Source organism: Prionailurus bengalensis, chromosome A1 (assembly GCF_016509475.1).
Source record: "Prionailurus bengalensis isolate Pbe53 chromosome A1, Fcat_Pben_1.1_paternal_pri, whole genome shotgun sequence".
NCBI classification, from domain to species: Eukaryota; Metazoa; Chordata; class Mammalia; order Carnivora; family Felidae; genus Prionailurus; species Prionailurus bengalensis.
The window spans coordinates 25,003,836-25,023,982 of record NC_057343.1 but is presented as its reverse complement, the minus strand read 5'-3'; the positions used below and the strand labels follow the sequence as shown (position 1 = coordinate 25,023,982).

The following is a 20,147-nucleotide window of genomic DNA, read 5'->3' as shown; positions in this document are numbered from 1 at the left end:
TTTGTGCAATAACTAAAAAGAAATGTCTAAAAAATAACAGAGACCACATAACCCAGATGAGTATATTCCTCAAAACAATCATTCTGAAGACTAGATGTTTGTTCCAAAAGATTCTAGAGTCCTGGTCAAAGTGTTTTAGATTTACATTCAGTGTCTATGATAGAGATGTTTTTAGCATCTACAGTCCCAACCCAGGGTTTCTCACTCTTGGCAGTACTGACCTTTTGTATTCGGTAATTCTTTGTAGTGGGGAGGGGGGGTGTCCTGTACATCACAGGATGTCAGCAGCACCCCAGACTTCTACCCACCGGACGCCAGCACCACCTCCCTCTTACCCCCATTCCTAACAATCGAAAATTACCCCAGACATTGCCAAATGTTCCCAGGGAGGCAAAACCACCCCTCATTGAGAACTGCTGCCCTTAACTACGCTGTTTATCAATGATGCCTTAGCAGACCTTTTATCAATAAAAGCTTCAAATACATAAAATATATGTTACTGACTCAGGAAAGTGATCCAGTATATTGGAAAGAATTTTGCAGAACAAGGATTTCAGCAAGTACACAAAAATACCTTTTGGATTAATAACTGACTAAAAAAAGTCAGCTAACTACAACATGCTGCCCTACTTGGGAAGTAGACATTCACCTAAATATTCCTGTTATCAGCAATTCCACTAAGCCTTCATGTCTTTCATAAAAATTATTTCCTCTTCTTAAAAAAAAAAAATAAGCCATAAGCCACTGTAATTTAACCGACTCTTAACAGAAATGTTTTTACTTATAGGTATGAGTAGAAATGCTCACAGAGTCTTACCCAAATTTGGAAAACCATCTATCATCAATGGACATTCAAATGCATCTTAGTCAACAGAAAAATACTGCAAGATTGAGAATCAGAATGGTTCTTGTTTGGTGCTTTCCAATTTCAATTTCATCAGGTTCTAGTCAATTTGGAAATATCTAAATTGACAAAATAAAAAATGTGGCTCTTCAATGAACTGAGATTTTGGTTAATTTTACTTATGGAGTATACTAAAAATTGTTTCAAGAATGTCTGCAATACCTCTTGGTAATTAGTTCACAGAACTTAAAAAATGAGAGTTCATAATATCACTGAAAAAACACAATACAGTCTAATCACATTTCTATTCAAATTTGGTGCTGACAGGATGGAAGTTTTAAAAAACTTCAGTTCAAGCTTGGGATAATCACCCTACCAAATTAAGGTCAGAGCACCAACGTGCTATCAAGTTGTGGTTTCAGCATTTTTCTGTTTACCTAGCCTTCAAGAAAAAAAAAAAAATTAAGAAAACTGTTGGTTTAATTTAACAGCATCTGTTATGGACTGAATGTTTGTGTCCCCTCAATTTCCACAAGTCCCCGATGTGATAGTACTTGAAGGTGAGGGTCTTTGGGAATAATTGGTTTAGATGAGATCCTATGGGTGGGGCTCCCATTTTGAGATTAGTGTCCTTACAAGCAAAGGAAGAGAACAGAGCTCACTCTCTCTCCCCTCCCTGTGAAGACACAGTGAGAAGACAGCTGTCTATGAAGTGAGCCTCTCCCCAGGGAGCTCATCTGTCAGAACCTTAACCTTGGACTTCCCAGCCTCTACACCTGTGAGACATGAATATCTGTTTAGTTTAAGCTACTCAGTCTATGGTATTTTGTTATAACAGCCCAAGTTGGCTAAGACAGCATCTTTATATCTTCCTGTTATTATTCTTTTAAAAGTCTGATAACTAAAGAATAGTGAAAAGAGAGGATCTGTTACCAAAACAGTATGGGTCAAATTACGGATGCCAGCCTAACTGGACCTGGGCCTATGTTCATTCTGCATATAGAAAATGTGTGAGTCTAAGAAATAAAACTGTCTTTGAAACCTGATGAAAATTATTAGTACTTTGGCTTTTAAACTACTGCAGAGATATATTAAAATACATTTCTACTTAGACGAGCAGTAATTTTAGATTAACTAGTCTTAGGCTCTGGAACTGGATTGTTTCTCACCTGAGGGAGAAAAAAGAGGGGATATTTGAAGCTCAAATAAAGAAAAAAGAAGAGTTTATTGCATGAAGAGAAGCTATATACCTTAAAACAGAAAACCGCACACTGTTAGCAAAAGTACTGTGATTTATAGCACACAGGGAAAGCCAATCTTTAGTCTGACTTAATTCTAATAAAAAAAGTTTTTAATGCTGATATAATTAAGACACAATATGCGATGAAAATATTTAGGGTATATTTCACTTGGGGAAAAATGTGAAAGATTATGAAGTTAAAAAAAAATGTCTCTCATTCAAGATACTATATTTTACCTACAAACCAATATGTTTACCCTGCACTTTCTTAACATTACTAATACCACTTTTTCCTACAATGATGGTTTCTATTCCTCCAATATGAAAATATGCTTTCATAATGTAACAGTTATAACTCACCCTTTAAAATCATCATGCAAAAAGTATACTTTAAAAAACCCCACAAATGGACTATGAACACTATCAAAATCTGCTTCCTGTGGTAAAATACAATATAACATGATACGGATTTCACACATAGAAATATTTAAGCTGTTTTATTTTACATAAGAAACATATCCTTATATAAAATAGTCATTTTAATTCACTGAGCAAATATTAAGTGAGCACCTTCTATGCTCCAAGCATTATTTTTGGCACTAAGAATACAGAGGCAAAGAAGGCAGACAAAACCACTCACATAATAATAATAATAATAATAATAATAATAATACCAACAATAACCGCAGGTAACACATATATTGCTGTGTACATGACACCGTTTTAAGTACTCTCCATATAATAACTCATTTCCTGTTAATGATAACACCCCTAAAATAAGAGAGCCAGTGGACTGAAAACCAGTCTGTCCTAACTATATGGTCTAGAAGTAGACCACCGCCAAGAAAGCAAAGCAATTTCAGCTCGTTAATGCAACAAAGTTCGTAAAACAGGGTAATGAAACAGAAACTGTTAGGTCCAAAAAATAAAATAAATGTGAGGCAGACAACTTTAGGTTGCTTGGAAGGAAAGGGCCTTGACTGAGAAGGTGAAATCTGAACCAAGAGCTGAAAATCTGGGGACAGAACTTGCCTTGCATAGGATTCAGCAACAACAAAGAAGGCAGGCAAGAGATATCACCAGACATGAGAAAAACAGAAAGACAAGGGTAACTTCAACTTATGAGTGGAGAGTTACATGAGAGAAGATCAGATGATGTGAAGTCATCCAGGTCATGGTAAAAGTCTGGATTTTATTCTCAGCATGAAGAAAATCCCTGAAGAGATTTAGGCAGAGAAGTGTCATTCAAAATCTGGCAAGATCTCAAAGGATAAAAATCATTATGAACATCTCAGCAGATGCAGAAAAGGCACTGACAAAATCCAACATTCATTTATGATAAAAATTCTCAACAAAGTGGCTTTTGAAGGAACATACCTCAACATAACAAAAGCCATCTAGGACAAACCCACAATTAACATCATATCCAATGGTGAAAAACAGAGCTTTTCCTCTAAGATCAGGAACAAGACAAGGATGTCCACTCTCACTGCTATTATTCAACATGGCACTGGAAGTCCTAGCCACACCAATCAGACAAGAAAAAGAAATAAAAGACATCCAAATTGGTAAGGAAGAAATTAAACTGTCACTATTTGCAGATGACATGATACTATAAGGAGAAAACCCTGAAGTCTCCACCAAAACACTATTAGAATACATGAATTCAGTAAAGTTGCAGGGTGAAAAACTACTACACAGAAAATGATTGCATTTCTACACAATAATGACAAAGTAGCAAAGTGATATTAAGAAAACCATTCCATTTACAATTGCACCAAAAAACAATCAAATACCTAGGAATAAACTTAAACAAGGAGGTGAAAGACCCGTACTCTGAAAACTATAAAACACTGATGAAAGAAATTGAAAATAACAAATGGAAAGACCTACTATGCTCATTGAGTGGAAGAATTAATATTGTTCAAAAGGCAATCTACAGATTCCATGTAATTCCTATCAAAATACCAACAGCATTTTTCACTGAACTAGAACACATAATCCTAAAATTTGTATGGAACCACAAAAGACCCTGAATAGCCAAAGCAATCTTGAGGAAAAAAAAAAAACAAACAAAGCTGGAGGTATCACAATTCCAGATTTCAAGATATACTACAAAACTATAGTGATCAAAACAGTATTGGTACTGGCACAAAAACAGACACATAGTTCAGTGGAACAGGACAGAGAGCCCAGAAATAAGCCCATGTTTACGTGGTCAATTAATTTATGACAAAAGAGAAAAGATTAAATGGGGAAATGGAGTAAATGGTGCTGGAAAACTGAACAGCTACATGCAAAAGAATGAAACTGGACCCTTTCTTCCACCACACATGAAAATAAACTCAAAACGGATTAAAGACCTGAAACCATAAAACCTCTAGAAAAAAACATAGGCAGTAATTTTTTGACATCTGCCTTAACATTTTCCTAGATATGTCTCCTCAGGGAAGGGAAACAATAGCAAAGATAAACTACTGGGACTATACCAAAACAAAAAGCTTTTGTATAGCTAAGGAACCATCAAAACAAAAAGGCAACTTACTGAATGGGAGAAGATACTTGTAGCAAATGATATATCCTGTAAGGGGTTATTACCTAAAATGTATAAAGAGTGTATATAACTCAACACCAAAAAAACACCAAGTAATTGCAATTAAAAACGGGAAGAGGACTTGAAGAGACATTTTTCCAAAGAAGGCATACAGCTGGCCAACAGACACATGAAAAGATGCTCAACATTACTAATCATCAGAGAAATGCAACTCAAAACCACAATGAGACAATGACCTTACAACTGTCAGAATGGCTAGAAATCAAAAACACAAGAAAATAACAAGTGTTAGCGAGGATGTGGACAAAAAGGAACCCTCGTGCACTGTTGATAGGGAATGTAAACTGGTGGAGTCACTCGGAAAAGCACTATGGAGGTCCCCCCCCGTACCCCAAATTAAAAACAGAAAAACCATATGATGCAGTAATTTCATTACTGGGTATTTACCTAAAGAAAACAAAACCACGAATTTGAAAAGTTATATGCACCCCTATGTTAACTAGAACATTAGTTACAATAGCCAAGATATGGAAGCAGCCTAACTGTTCATCAATAGATAAACAGATAAAGAAGATGTGGTATATATGTGCAATGGAATAGGACTCAGCCATAAAAAAGAATGAGATCTTGCCATTGGCAACAACATGGATGGACCTGAAAGGTATTATGCTACACAACACGTCAGACCGAAAAAGATGAATACCACCTAATTTCACTTACGTGTGGAACCTAAAAAGAAAACAAACGAATAAAGAAACAAAAAGTAGAAACAGACCCATAAATTCAAGAGGACAAACCGATGGTGTCAGAGGGAAGAGGAGTGAGGAGATGGACAAACTGGGTGAAAGGAAGTGGGAGATACAGGCTTCCAGTTATGGAATAAATAAGTCACAAGGATAAAAGGTACAACATAAGGGCCACAATCAATGGTATTGAAATAGCGCTGTATGGTGACAGATGGTAGCTACGCTTGTGAGCCCAGCATACTGTACAGAGCAGATGAATCACTGTGCTGTACACATGAAGCTAAATTAACATTATGTGTCAAGTATCCTTCAATAAAAAAAAAATCTAGCAAGATTTTACCTGTCTAAATAATTACATCAGATGGAGAGAGAAAATGCTTCTGTGTGAGGACTTGTTTTAAACCTAGAGTTTGCTGTCCCTTTGCAGCAGGTGATAAATACTCCCTGCAAGGGGAAACGTTTTTAAGTCAACAATCTACAAAAAGAGGAGAATACTTTTGTCTGTGGGAAGCTTTTGAAAGAGATCTTCTCATAAATATATAATGTACTTGTAAAACAGATTTGATTCAAGAAAACTAACCAATTCTACATAAAACAAGTAACCCTAATCTGAGTACTCATAATTCTGGGTCAATTTCAATTTTGCATTTTGCGATGAAGAAATTTCAGAAGCCTCAACTTAAGAATAAAGACTGTTAAGATAATCCTTAAATCAACACATCCTTCAATGTTATTAAAACCTAGATTTATCATTTAAATCGCTTAAGAATTTTTTTTAAATGCTTATTTTGAGAGAGATTGAAGAGTGAGCAGGGGAGGGGCAGAGAGAGAAGGAGACAGAGAATCCCAAGCAGGTTCTACAACATCAGCGCTGAGTCTGACTCAGGGCTTGAACTATGAACCATGAGATCATGACCTGAGCTGTAATCAAGAGTCGATAATAGAATTTTTCAGAATCTTGTTCAAGAGCCTGACACAGATTTGCTCAATCACATGACTTAACTAAAAACTGTACCCGCCATTGTGATAGAAAGTCACAAGAGACAAGTACTTGGTATCCCTGGCACACATGAGAAGATTGTTTTTAAGCTTTAGGAGTAAGAGAGTCAGTATTCCAAATAAAATAAAATCCAGAAACAACACACGCCAGAGACAACACACAAATGTCTCCATTTGAATGAAGGCAACTGGCTCCTATCCTCTGCCTGCTGGAGCAAGTTAAAGTTATCACTTTCTCCTGGGATGGGATGGGATGGGGTGGTGAGGTGATGAGGGAGTAAATCAGACTACAGTAAGAAACAGCAAGCAATCCAGTCTTGGGAAGGAGGAAGGTAAAGAAAAGTCCTCAAGGCTCTGGACTCGTTTCTCAGACATAACATCTAAGCTCAGGCCAGCAAAATGGGTAACCAAGTAAGGGAGATTCTTGAAATCCTTGCCACTGTCCTGAAAGTCCTATCCAGTCACAGGTCATTTCACTGTCAGTGAAAAAAACTACCACCAGATGCCACCAAACCACAGCCAGACTGGGATAGATTTTGCTGGTGCAGCTGGGTGCCTTTCATTAACCCCCCTATGCAGCCCCACATTTTTACTCGATTGAATATCTGGCCTCCATTTACCATGGTATACACTTCTGACTGGACCAATTATTGGAACCTTCCCAACTACCTCCTGTTCCTGAAAACCTCTCTGAAACTGCTTGAGAACAACTTCCTTCTCAAGTCTCTAATTTCACCAAGTATGTTGGACAAAAGACAGAAGTACAATTTGTATGGACATAAACACCATTCTAGATTTCGTAACTCTCTAATGAGCTCAACAAATTTTCCCAATATCCCATCTACAAAAGCCCAAAACTGGATCAATTGGACCAAAAATTGTGAAATTGCTATTTTCCCCCCAATGTGACTGCGTTATTTTGATATTTATAAAACCCTTTCATTTTGGGGGCACCTGGCTAGCTCAGTCAGTAGAGCATGCGACTCTTGATATCAGGATGGTGAGAGTTCAAGCCCCAAGCTGGGCACAGAGCTTACTTAAAAAAAATAAATAAAACTAATTTTTAACACAAGTCTACCATAAATTTAGTGCATTATAGAATTATATTCAGCTATATTACATATTTCTTTAAGTGCCTTAATTTTGTATCTCTAGCCTAAATCACATTCATATGAAGACACTTTTTAGGTCTATACACAGGGTTGAATCAAATGCAGAAAAAAAAAATGCCTCAAATAAGCAATTCCTAACCTGACTACAAAGGTTCCATTTTAATATTAAAAAGTGTTTATATCCTTCATGATTACCTGTGCTAATATCCCTTAATTGGGAAAATGTTATAAAAGATATTTAAATCATCAATACTTCTAAGTTTTATATTTTAAAATTATACTATTCTCCTTTTTTTCTTTTAGGTGTGATACTGGTGTACTGATTATATATTTTTAAGTGTACTGATCTTTTGGAGATATATTCTACAATATAGACAGATGAAGTAGTAAGATGTTTGGGATTTGCTTCAAAATAATATTGGATGGAGGAGGAGGTATATAGGGGTATAGATGAAACAAGATGGACATGAAGGGATCATTATATGATTCTATGTTTTTCTGTGTGAAATGTAACGTTAGTACAGTACAGTTAGTACAGTAACGTTAGTGTAGTATTTTTCCATCCTCTATATATAGCCAAGCAACATTAGTGCACATTTACTCAAGAAACTGTAATTCAGAGGCATCTGGGTGGCTCAGTTGGTTAAGTGTCCAGTTTTGTCTCAGGTTGTAATCTTGTGATCTGTGAGTTCGAGCCCCGTGTCGGGCTCTGTGTTGACACCTCAGAGCCTGGAGTCTACTTCAGATTCTGTCTCCCTCTCTCTGCCCCTCCCCGTCTTGTACTCTGTCTCTCTCTCTCTCTCTCTCTCTCTCAAAAATAAACATTAAAATTAAAAAACAACAACTATACTTCAGTCTATAGAAAATGCTCAGTGAACAAATGGACTATTCCCTATCCTATGGCTCATGGCCACAGGATGAGATGTGCCAGTCCAGACCATGGTATCTATACATGAATAGTAAATACTGAATAAATCCAGTAAATAACATTCTTTGTCAAAGGTCTGAAACATTTTGATTTAATTATTTTGATAAATGTGTGCAATCACTGAAAGGGGAAATAAGATTGTCAATTTGATGATAATCTGCTTATTCTACTAAATTGAAGTCAAAGCCAACAAGTTTTGAATGATGAGATCTGTCTTTGAAATCTGGGGAAGACTCATCATGCAAGCATTTGTATTATCAAGAAGTAGACTTCTATATTCAGGTAATTATAATGAAGTGTTGTTTTTTTTTTAAGTGATTAGCTACATTCTTCTCATTTAACACAAAATTCTGCATCCTACAACTTGATTAAGACATATTACTATCCATCAATAAAACCATATTTAACCAAATGTCCAGCAGAACGGGCTATATACAATTGCTAGCTAAGTCCTCTGGTTAACTACTAATCTAAAAAGTTTGTCCTTGTTTAAGCCTTTGTTCTTAAAGTACACTAATAATTTGGTTCACTCTCCTTATTCAGCAATGTATACAGAATATGGATTTTCACTGATGAAAAGTATTACAAGCCCAGTGAAACATCATTGTAAATATCCACTTTAGGATTATCTAGATGTTACAGGTTAGGAATATTCATACTCACAAAATATTCCCTTCAAAAGTGATTTTCTTACTAAATATGTAATTTGAACATAATTTTTCTGTGTACTACACCTCTTCTAAAACAAATTACAGAATAAAAATGATTTAGTTGAATTCCAGGTAATCACAAGATGTTACCATCTTCTGTACAGAGCAGGTCACGGAAAGTTTATTTTACAAAAATGTAATGGGAAATTGCTACATTTTTCTAAAAGTAGAGTAGTAAAACCTGGAAGGCTTTTTTTTTTTTTTTTTTTGGATAAACAAGTGGTATTCAGGTTTTAGTCGATGTTGCATAAATAAATCATAGTTGAGTAAAGTCTACCTGTCAAATGGGAAGACACTGATTAGAAACATTCTTCTAAAACCATGGCCTCCAGGGGCGCCTGGGTGGCGCAGTCGGTTAAGCGTCCGACTTCAGCCAGGTCACGATCTCGCGGTCCGGGAGTTCGAGCCCCGCGTCAGGCTCTGGGCTGATGGCTCGGAGCCTGGAGCCTGTTTCCGATTCTGTGTCTCCCTCTCTCTCTGCCCCTCCCCCGTTCATGCTCTGTCTCTCTCTGTCCCAAAAATAAATAAAAAACGTTGAAAAAAAAAATTAAAAAAAAAAAAATAAAACCATGGCCTCCAAACTATTCTCTTCAAAACATGACAGAATATAGTGCTATTCAAATTAACAAATATTCTGGGAACGGAGTATATTCTTAACACGGTTGACGTGGCTAATGAAGGTGCGGGGGGAAGATACTCAAATCCTCAAGTGCCAGATGAGTGGCAAAGAGAGGGGGAAAATCATGAATTTATCTGGGAGGAATAGGTACTTTCCCTCTCGCCAAAACACACGCCAGTAAAATTATACCCACAAATCAAGAAATGTGCAGATTCCCTAAAATCTACCAATGGATCTCAGGTTAGGAGCCCTTGATGTAGAAGGTTGTGGACTTCAGACGAGACCCGGAAGACAGGGAGAAGGACTTAAGTCATAGGACCATATGGTCTTGTTGCACCACCTGTCCCACACATACGCATACTCTTCTAGTAACTAAGTAGGGAACCATCCTTAAGAAATGTAAGCAATCCCCTATACCCAGTAGGCCTTCCGAGTTCTACCTGGAAAAATAAAAAATGTCCATATTCAGAGAAATGTTATTTTCTATACACGTGATTACTATATTACTTCTACCTGTAGAAACAAAACTTCTGAGAACATTTTTGTTCACTGCTCCATCACCAACTTTTAGAACAATGCCTACCCCTATACCCAATAACTGAATAAATAAATCAGCATACTTTCACTTAAGCACAACACATCCTGATAACCAGAATATTCCGAATAAGCTCATTACAAGATCTAAGTTAATTTAAAACAATGTTTTTTATGTTTTTATTTTACTTTTGAGAGAGAGAGACAGAGTGCGAGTGGGGGAGGGGCAGACAGGGAGAGAGACAGAATCTGAAGCAGGCTCCAGGCTCAGAGCTGTCAGTGCAGAGCCAGATGTGGGGCTTGAACTCACGGAATGTGAGATCATGACCTGTGCAAAAATCAGATCCCCAACCAACTGAGTCACCCAGGCGCCCCCATCTACATTAATTTTAAAGGGCAATTTTCTCCAAAAGGAATTTAGATGCTAACCTTTAATTACATACCCCACCAATCTGAAAGCATGACAAAGATTTTTAATTCAATATTTCATTTGAGAATAAGTTCTCTTTTCACAGTAATGGAGATATATTAAAATAATAGATCCACCTCAAAAAAGACCCCTGTAAATTAAACGAACTCCTCCTAAATCAAAATGGCCCTTCTCAACTTTGCAATATATGGCTTCGGAACTCCAATGCAATTCAGGTACCCACTAAAGCAGTACCCACTCTGCTGCCTTGTTTCTTTAGATAAACAAAATAAACCAAGTTAAGATTTTTCTATACACTAAGTAACAGGTAAGTCCTACATATACCTTGTTGCTCCTGGTGGAGACAGCCACCAGAAACACTGGAAAATGAAAAATCAACCTGTGTAGTACACAGTTTCTCATAATACAAAATATGTTACCATTTCAATGGTGAAGTACCAGGGACATACGTTAAAAATCATGTCTCAGAGATTTCTGGGTCAAAATAACAAAATTAGAATACCAAGAACCATTAAAGAATAAAGACTTCTTTTTTCAAGGTTATTTGGGACTTTTTTTTTAAATTTTAGTTTATTATTTATTTTTAGAGAGAGCTCTGTCAGCACAGAGCCTAAGGTGGGGCTTGAACTCCCGAACTTTGAGATCATGACCTGAGCCAAGGTCAAGAGTCGGACACTTAACCGACTGAGCCACCCAGATGCCCCAAAAGACTTCTTAAAATGTAAATGAGCAAGAATATTTAACACGATATTCGGTAGTGTTATTTAACACGATATTAAATATATATATTTAACACGATATTAGGTCCTAGCAACAGTTCACAGGGTCATTCTGGTTCTTCTAAGTCAAGTCACCATAATGGGAGAGAAAAAAATCGACTCACCTAAGTATGACAAGATGATCTCTTATCAAGACAAGGAAAGGACTAAGCTTATCGCCAAAATCTATTTTTTGGGAAAAGACTGGGTTTTGTTGAACTTATAAGGCTAAGTTAACTGCTTACTAGGTAGGTAATTTATCCCGAATAATATTACAAATATCAGTTCACAGAGCACCCCAGATAAAGTGTCAGGTAATGCTGCTTTTAAAACTCTAATAATCTTGCTACTTAATTAAGAAGAATGGTACTTAAAAACAATGAACAGAAATGGCATCGCATGAATGTAGCAGAGACTGCAACCAGCTATCCCAATCCATTCTCTCCTTGCTCTTTAGTAAACCCAATTTTATTTGGGTCAGCCATATGCTCAGCTAAAGGATTACATTTCTTTCTTTCTTTTTCTTTTTTTTTTTTTTTGTTTAAAGGATTACATTTCTAAGACACCCTCCTCTCTAGATGTAGCCATGAAACTAAATTCTGGCCAATTAAGATGTAACAGGAAATAGTGTGTGGGACTTCCAGGAAAATTAAGGCTTTCTTCCCTTCATTTTTTCTCCTGCCTGGAATATGGATGGAAAGCCTAAGTCATCAGCAGTCACATTAGATCATGGGATAACCCTGAAAAAGGAAGCATGCAAAAGGAAGACAGCTACTACCCTGGATCCCCAATGACTGGGTGGAACGAGCAGTGTTATCGGTCTTGGACTGCCTTCCTCTGAATTTCTTTAAATGAGAAAATAAATTCCAATGTATGTAGTTAATGTTCCCAAACTTTGATGAACATTACAATTACCCAATGAGCTTTTAAAAATCTAGACATCAAGGCAGCTCTCCATACTAATTAGATAGGAAAATCTGGGGATTGAAATCAGGTATTAATACTTCTCGATAGACTTCAAGTTCGGACACTATGGCTTTAGGTACTTAAGTCCCCCGCCCCCATATTAAGCCCTTATTACTAACAGCTGATTCTAAATAGGATCGTGCATAAGCATCAGGGGAAAAAAAAAAAAAGGATATCTTTATGGCTACATTTTTAGGTGAAAACCTGCAAATGGAAAGGTATTTTTAAATATCACTACATTGTAATTTACCATTAAAGTAGGAAGACACAGTGTATTTATTAAGTACTTTGCTTATTTTTTAAAGCATTATCTCATTTCATCCTCACCTCAACCCTATGAGGCTATATCAGGCATGTTTAACAGTTGAAGAAAGAGAGGCTCAGAGAAAACAACTTATTCAGCGTCTCACATCATGTAACTGGCAGAGCCAAGATACAAGTTCCTATTTGTGTAATTTCAAGGCTGGTGCATTCTCCAACATGCTGTAACTCAAGAAGAAAAGAGACTGAGAGCCCTCTAAAGAGTTACATTTTTTTTCTTGAGGAAATATTAATTTCATGAAAGGACAAATTTGAAAACTAATTTAAAAAATGAATAGGGGGAAAGCATCCCAATTAAATCTGTAAGCATTTTTATCAGCCACAAAAATATTACCTTCAATTTTTACAAAAAACAATTTGCTCCCAAGTAACATTAAATAAATGAATTTTAAAAATCAAGCATTCCTTATTTTTCAGTTTTGTAAACAGATCTTTAAGAAGTACCATCATTAGAGGGAAAACTGACTGATGAGAAAGAATTTATTAAAAAACATACAATCTAAATTAACTAATGCAGTGACTTAACTAAATTCTGACACAGTTATTAAGTTTAAAATGCACAGATTTTCAGAAGGGTCTCAGCTCTTTCACTGGCTGGCTCTTTTATGTAATTCCATTTACACCAAAAAGTTAATGTTGATTAAGTGACAGAGGAACAATAAGGAAACAGAGGGTTTGAACAACACTATGTAGGTCAACTGGACCTCACAAACATATGAACCCTGCACCCAACTGTAGTAGAATATGCATTCCTCTCAAGTGTACATGGAACATTCTCCAGGACAAACCATGTTTCAGGCCATGAAACAAGCCTTAACAAATTCAAGACTGAAATCATACAAAGTATTTCTTCTGATCACAAGGGAGAAAAATAGAACTCAAGTTTTACAAAGTGAAAACCTGAAAATAGAAAGGCATTTTAATATATTATCATACTGCAATTTATTATTAAAGTAGGAAAATAAAGAGTATATTTATTGAGTACTTTGCTTATGTTTTAAGAGTTATGTTATTTAATCCTCAAATATAAGGAAATTACACAACAGACTCTTAATCAATGAGTCAAAGATGTCACAAATGAAATTAGAAAACACCTTGGAAGAAATGAAAATGAAAACACAACATACCCAAACTTACGAGATGCAGCTAAAGCAGTGCTAAAAAGAATTTCATAGATAAATGTATACATTAAAAATAAGAAAGATCTCAAATTAACAACCTAATTTGACACCTCAAAAAACTACAAAAAGAATAAACTAAATCCAAAGCTGGCAGAAGGAAGAAAATAATGAAGATTAGAGCAAAGATCAAAATAGAGAACAGAAAAACAATAGAAATAATCAACAAAACTAAGCTGGATTTTTAAAAAGATTTGATAAATCCTTAGCTAGATCAAGAAAAAAAAGAAGACCCAAATAACTAAAATCAGGAAAGTGGGGTCAATACAACTGATGCCACAGAAATAAAAAAAGATAATAAGACAATACTATGAAAAACTGTACATCCACAAATTCCAATAACCTAGAAATAATAGATAAATTCCTAGACACACAACCTACCTAGACTGACTCATTTAATAAACGGTAAATCTGAACAAACCAATAATGAGTAAGGAGATTAAATCAGTAATCTAAAACTTCCCCCCCAAAGATAAACCCTGACCACATGGCTTCACTGAAGAATTCTATCAACATTTAAAGGAGTAACACTAGTCCTCTGGAATTCTTCCAAAAATACTAAAGAGGAGGGAATACTTCCAAGCTTATTCTATGAGGCCCTGATAGCAAAGCCAGATAAAAACCCTACAAGAAAACTACAGACCATTATTTCTGATGAATAATGATGTAAAACTCTTCATCAAAGTACTAGCAAATAGAATTGAATAACACATTAAAAGGATTACACACCATGACCAAGGGGGATTAGTTCCTGGAATGCAAGAATGGTTCAACATAGGGCAATCAATCGATATACTATGTACCACGTAACAGAATTAAGGAATCACATGATCGTCTCAATAAGTATAGAAAAAAGATTTGACAAAATTCAACACTTCTTCATGGTAAAAACATTTAACAAACTAAGAACAGAAAAACACAATCTCAACTTAACAAAGCAATTTATGAAAAGTCCAGAGCAAACATCATATTCAATGGTGAAAGACTGAAAACTTTTCTTCTAAGACTGGGAACAAGGACGCCCACTCTCATTTCTTTTCAACATGGTATTAGAAGGTCTAGCCAGAGCAAATAGGCAAGAAAAAGAAATGAAAGGCAACCAAACTACAAAGGAAGAAGTAAAACTGTCTCCATTCTAAGATGGCAGGATCTTATACGTAGAAATGCCTACGGGTTATGTGCATGTGTGCATGCACTCACACGCACTGTTAGAACTAATAAATTCAGTCAAATCGCAGGACACAAAATCAACACACAAAAACCAGTTGTTTCTATACACTAACAATGAACAATCTGAAAAAGAAATTATGAAAACAATTCCATTTACAGTAGCATAAAAAAAGAATATAACACTTTAGGAATAAATCTAACCAAGCGGTTGAAAACCTTGTACACTGAAAACTACAAAACATCGTTGAAATAAATTCAAGAAAACACAAATAAGTGGAAAGATGCTCACAGACTGAAAGGCTTAAAACTGTTAAGATGTCCTTACTCTCCAAAGTGTCCTACAGATTTGACACAATCGCAATCAAAATCCCAATGGCATTCTTCATAGAAATATAAAAATTCATCCCAAAATTGATATAGAATTCCAAGGGACATGTAAATAAGTCAAAATAATTTTCAAATAGAAGAACAAAGTGAGAGGACTCATATTTCCTGATTTTAAAATGTATTCGAAAGCTAAGCCATCAAAACAGTGTGGTACTGGCATAAAGACAGACTAGTGAAATACTACAGAGGGCCCAGAAATAAATCCTTGCATATATGATCAAATGATCTCTAACAAGGGGGCCAAGACCACTCAACGGGGAAAAGACAGTCTTTTCAAAAAACAGTGCTGGGAAAATTGGCTATCTACATGCAAAAAAAAAAAAAAAAAAAAAAAAAAAAAAAAAAAAAAAAAGAAGCTAGACCCTTATCTTTTTTTTTTTTTTTATGTTTTTATTTATTTTTGAGACAGAGAGAGACACAGCATGAGCGGGGGAGGGGCAGAGAGAGAGGGAGACACAGAATCTGAAGCAGGCTCCAGGCTCTGAACTGTCAGCACAGAGCCCGACGCAGGGCTCGAACTCACAGACTGTGAGATCATGACCTGAGCTGAAGTCGGATGCTTAACCGACTGAGCCACCCAGGTGCCCCAAAGCTGGACCCTTATCTCATGCTATGCACAAAAATTAACTCCAAAGGATTAAAAACCTAAGTGTAAGATGTAAAACTATAAAACTCCAACACAAAAGCATAACAGAAAATCTTTATAACATTGGATATGGCAATAACGTCTTGGCAATGACACCAAAAGTATAGGCAACAAGAACAAAAAGAGACAAATGGGACCACAACAAGCATAAAACTTTTGGTGCATCAAAAGACATTATCAAAAGAGTGAAAATGCAACCTATAAACAGGAGAAAATACTCATAAATCATATATCTGGTAAGAGGTTAATATCCAGAATAGATAATAGATTCCTAAAACTTAAGAACAAAAATCAATAGCTCAATTAAAAATTGGGTAGAGAATTAAATAGACATTATTTCAAAGATGATATACTCATGGTCAACAAATATGTGAAAAGATGCTCAACATCACTAATCATCAGTGAAATGTCAAATCAAAACCACAATGAGGTATCACCTCACATCTATTAGGATGGCTACTGTCCAAAAAACAAAAAATAATAAATGTTGGTGAGGATGTGGAAAAACTCAAACGCTTGTACACTGTTGGTGGGGTTGTAAAATGGGGCAACGGGTATGGAAAACAGTATGAAATTTCCTCAAAAAATTAAAAACAGAACTATCATATGATTTAGCAATTCAACTTTGGAGTACATATCCAAAGAATCAAAAGAAGGGTCTTGAAGAGATATTTACAGTCAAGAGGGGGAAGTTACCCACCTGTCCAACAGAGAATTGGATATACAGGCAATGGGATATTCAGCTTTAAAAGGCGAGGCAATCCCGTCACATGCTACAACATGGATGAAGCTTAAAGACATCATGCTAAGTGAAATAAGTTAGTCACAAAAAACCAAAGTGAGTCCATTTACATGAGGTATCTAAAGCAGTCAAATTCATAAAGACAGAAAATAGAATGAATGGTGGTTACTAGGGGCTGGGGACCTGGGGGTTAGAGGGGAACGGGAGTCATTTAAATGGGTATTCAGATGAATTTCAGATGCACAAGATGAAACGTTCTGGAGATCTGTTTCATAACAATGTGAATACACTCAACATTACTAAACTGTATACTTAAAAATGGTTAAGATTGAAAATTTTATTATTTCATGATCATAAAAAAAAATGTTTAAGGTACCGTTTACTGAATTATCCCTAACTCAATATGGGAATTATTAAGTACACATACACAGAGTTTTAAAACACGGAAAAAAATCTATTACAGTAATGCCTAAAAAGCTTACGAAAAGTATTTTAGATTCTACAAAAGAGTGCCGAAAACATACAATCCTACGTACCTTGGCTTGTCTCTTTTTTCTCTTTGTCTTTCAAAATCTCGTCCTCTGTCCTTTCCGTCTCTTGGTTTTTCTTCTATCCTGTCTTTTACTTTATACTTTTCTTTATATTTTTTCCCCAGAACAATATCTTCCTGTAAAGGAGGGGGTGGACTAGGCGTTCGAGGTCCTTTCTTTTTACTCTGGTTGCCTTTTGAATTCCTGAAGGTGACACAAAGCTATCATTAGAGGTCCAATTACTTTTGGGAGGTCAAATGGGTATTTTTTCATTTTAAAAATGGTAGCATTCCTTCCAATGCCTTGCCTTTTACTATCTTACGCAATAGTAATCAATATCCAGAAAAAAGCAACACACAGAAATGAGCGAATAATTTACTGGCCGCTTACATAATTTTAAAGGGTAGGTTTCTGAGAAAGATAGAGGTGGAATAGGAAGATTCTTTCCAACAAAAGAAATGACACAGGACAACTTCATGAACTTTTTTTTTTTTTAGCTTATATAGAAAGATAGATGAAGAAAATAAAAATCATGTATAATTCCACTACCCAAGGATAACCCTTGTTAACAACTTGGATATATGCCCACACTTTTTCCATGTCTCTTTCCCCCTCCCCCAATCTTTTTACAACGTTTTCTAAAATTTTTTGTACTAAACACAGCATGGGGATCTTTCTACAACAAAAAATAGATGTAATAATTTTTATAAATTGTATTGAATTTCATCAAATAGATACGCTCCATAACTAAACAGTTTCAGATTGGTAAGTTTTTAGGTGGCCTCCATGTTTTATTATAAGGAACAGAAAATTATATCATCTATAAATGAAATCCTAAACATTGTTAATAAACATTCATTTAAATCTTTGAGTTGAGAAATATTTCTCAACTCTAAGGTTACAAAAACAGTCCTCTAATTTTTGGGAATTCTGTCTTTTACTCTTAATCTACCTAAAAGTGATTTTTGGGTGTAGAATATTCTCTTTAATTTAGCACTTTAAATAATTTTATCCAAATGGTGTGACTTTGACCCTTTTGTAGCCAAAGTTATCTGTCTTTACCTCATACCTGCACAATAGTTTGACTGAATACAGTATTTTGGTATCACTATCCTTTTACCTCAGACCTCTATAAATATTGTTAGAATATCTTATAACATTTAGTGTTGTAGATGAAAAATGTAGAGTCCATTTTTTTTCCCTATGCATGTTACCCAGTTTTTCAGCTGGGATGATTATAATTCTTCCTTAGAAATTAAAATTTTCATGAAGATATATCTAGGTTTTCTTTTTTTAACCTCTTCCAGAACTCAGTGAACTATTTAAAAAAAAATTTTTTTTTAACGTTTATTCATTTTTGAGAGAGAAAGACAGAGCGCAAGAAGGGGAGGGGTAGAGAGGAAGACACAGAATCCGAAGCAGGCTCCAGGCTCTGAGCTGTCAGCACAGGGTCTGACACGGGGCTTGAACTCACTAACTGTGACATCATGACCTGAGCCGAAGTCGGACGCTTAACAGACTGAGCCACCCAGGCGCCCCAAAGAAAAATTACTTAAAAATTATTTTAAAGATAAAATAATAGAGGAATTCTTGACACAAACTGTATTTTCACATTACTTCTGTGACAGAGACTAGCTAGGTGTTTACTAAATGTTGTCCTGGGCACACTGCTGGAACTATACTGTCTAGACTTCTTTGAAATGAGATATGGCCAAGTGACCAAGTTCTGGCCAAAAAATGCTTGTGGAATTGTACACCACTACCAGGCCTAATAAATGATTCTCACACTCCAGGCAATTGTAAACTGTAGAGCCCAATAAGAGCAGTACTCCAATTAATTTTTTTTCTTTAGGCGTTCCATTTTTTGATGTCCACAAAACCCAAGCGAAGTCATCTCAAAAGGAGCCTGGGTTACTGAATCTTTATGCATAAGAGAGCCACCTGTTAATCAGAAACACCCACTCTGATTTGCTTTGAGTGAGAAATAAACCTCCGTAGCATTCAACTCAGATTTTGGGACTAAGCTATTATAACAACAGAATTATATCAATACAGTCACTATGGTATAGAATTTCTTCACATTTCCTTCAAAACCATACGTAGTTGGAAATCACAATTATGTTACAATATAGGCTTTTCAAGTGCCTTCCAACTACAGGGGTCAAAATTGGTTCTGCACATTCTAAAGGCAACTAAGATCTTTCAACCTTTTTTAAGTCAACTGATTTCTCCGTAATGGCACAGAGTTCAATTAATTTCATCTATCATTTTTAGATCCTTTCTTTCTCTGCATCAGACTCTGTGCTGACAGCTCAGAGCCTGAAGCCTGCTTCTGATTCTGTGTCTCCCTCTCTCTGCCCCTCCCCGGCTCGCACTCTGTCTCTAGCTCTCAAATGAATAAACATTAAAACAAACAAACAAACAAAGAATCTGAATTTTATTCAACCAAATGGAAAACCACAGAATTTTTCAATGGCACAGTAAATTAACTGCAATCGTTCTTTCAAGATTTCTCTCACAACATCCGTAAAATGAATGAATACAGGGGGTTGAGGAATGAAATGTTTATGTGCACAGGAGAGTGGACACTAGATAAAGTAGAAGGATGATACAATAACCTAGGCAAAAAGTAACTGGAGTCCGAAATAGGGTTAAAGACTCTAGAAACTAGAAGGAAGACAAACACAAGTTTCATTGTGGATTCAGATAGTTTGCCAACTGGTCGTATGTTGA

General features: G+C 35.8%; 1 protein-coding gene across 17 annotated transcripts in view; it reads right to left on the bottom strand.

Moving 5' to 3' along the window:
- Window positions 1–20,147, bottom strand: part of ZC3H13 (zinc finger CCCH-type containing 13) — a 103,061-nt gene that overhangs the window by 40,209 nt on the left and 42,705 nt on the right. For all 17 annotated transcript variants that reach the window (XM_043578863.1, XM_043578919.1, XM_043578895.1 and 14 more), the window contains one exon: window positions 17,421–17,618. In XM_043578863.1, the coding sequence (XP_043434798.1) occupies window positions 17,421–17,618 (198 nt within the window). The remainder of the gene's footprint in view (window positions 1–17,420; window positions 17,619–20,147) is intronic.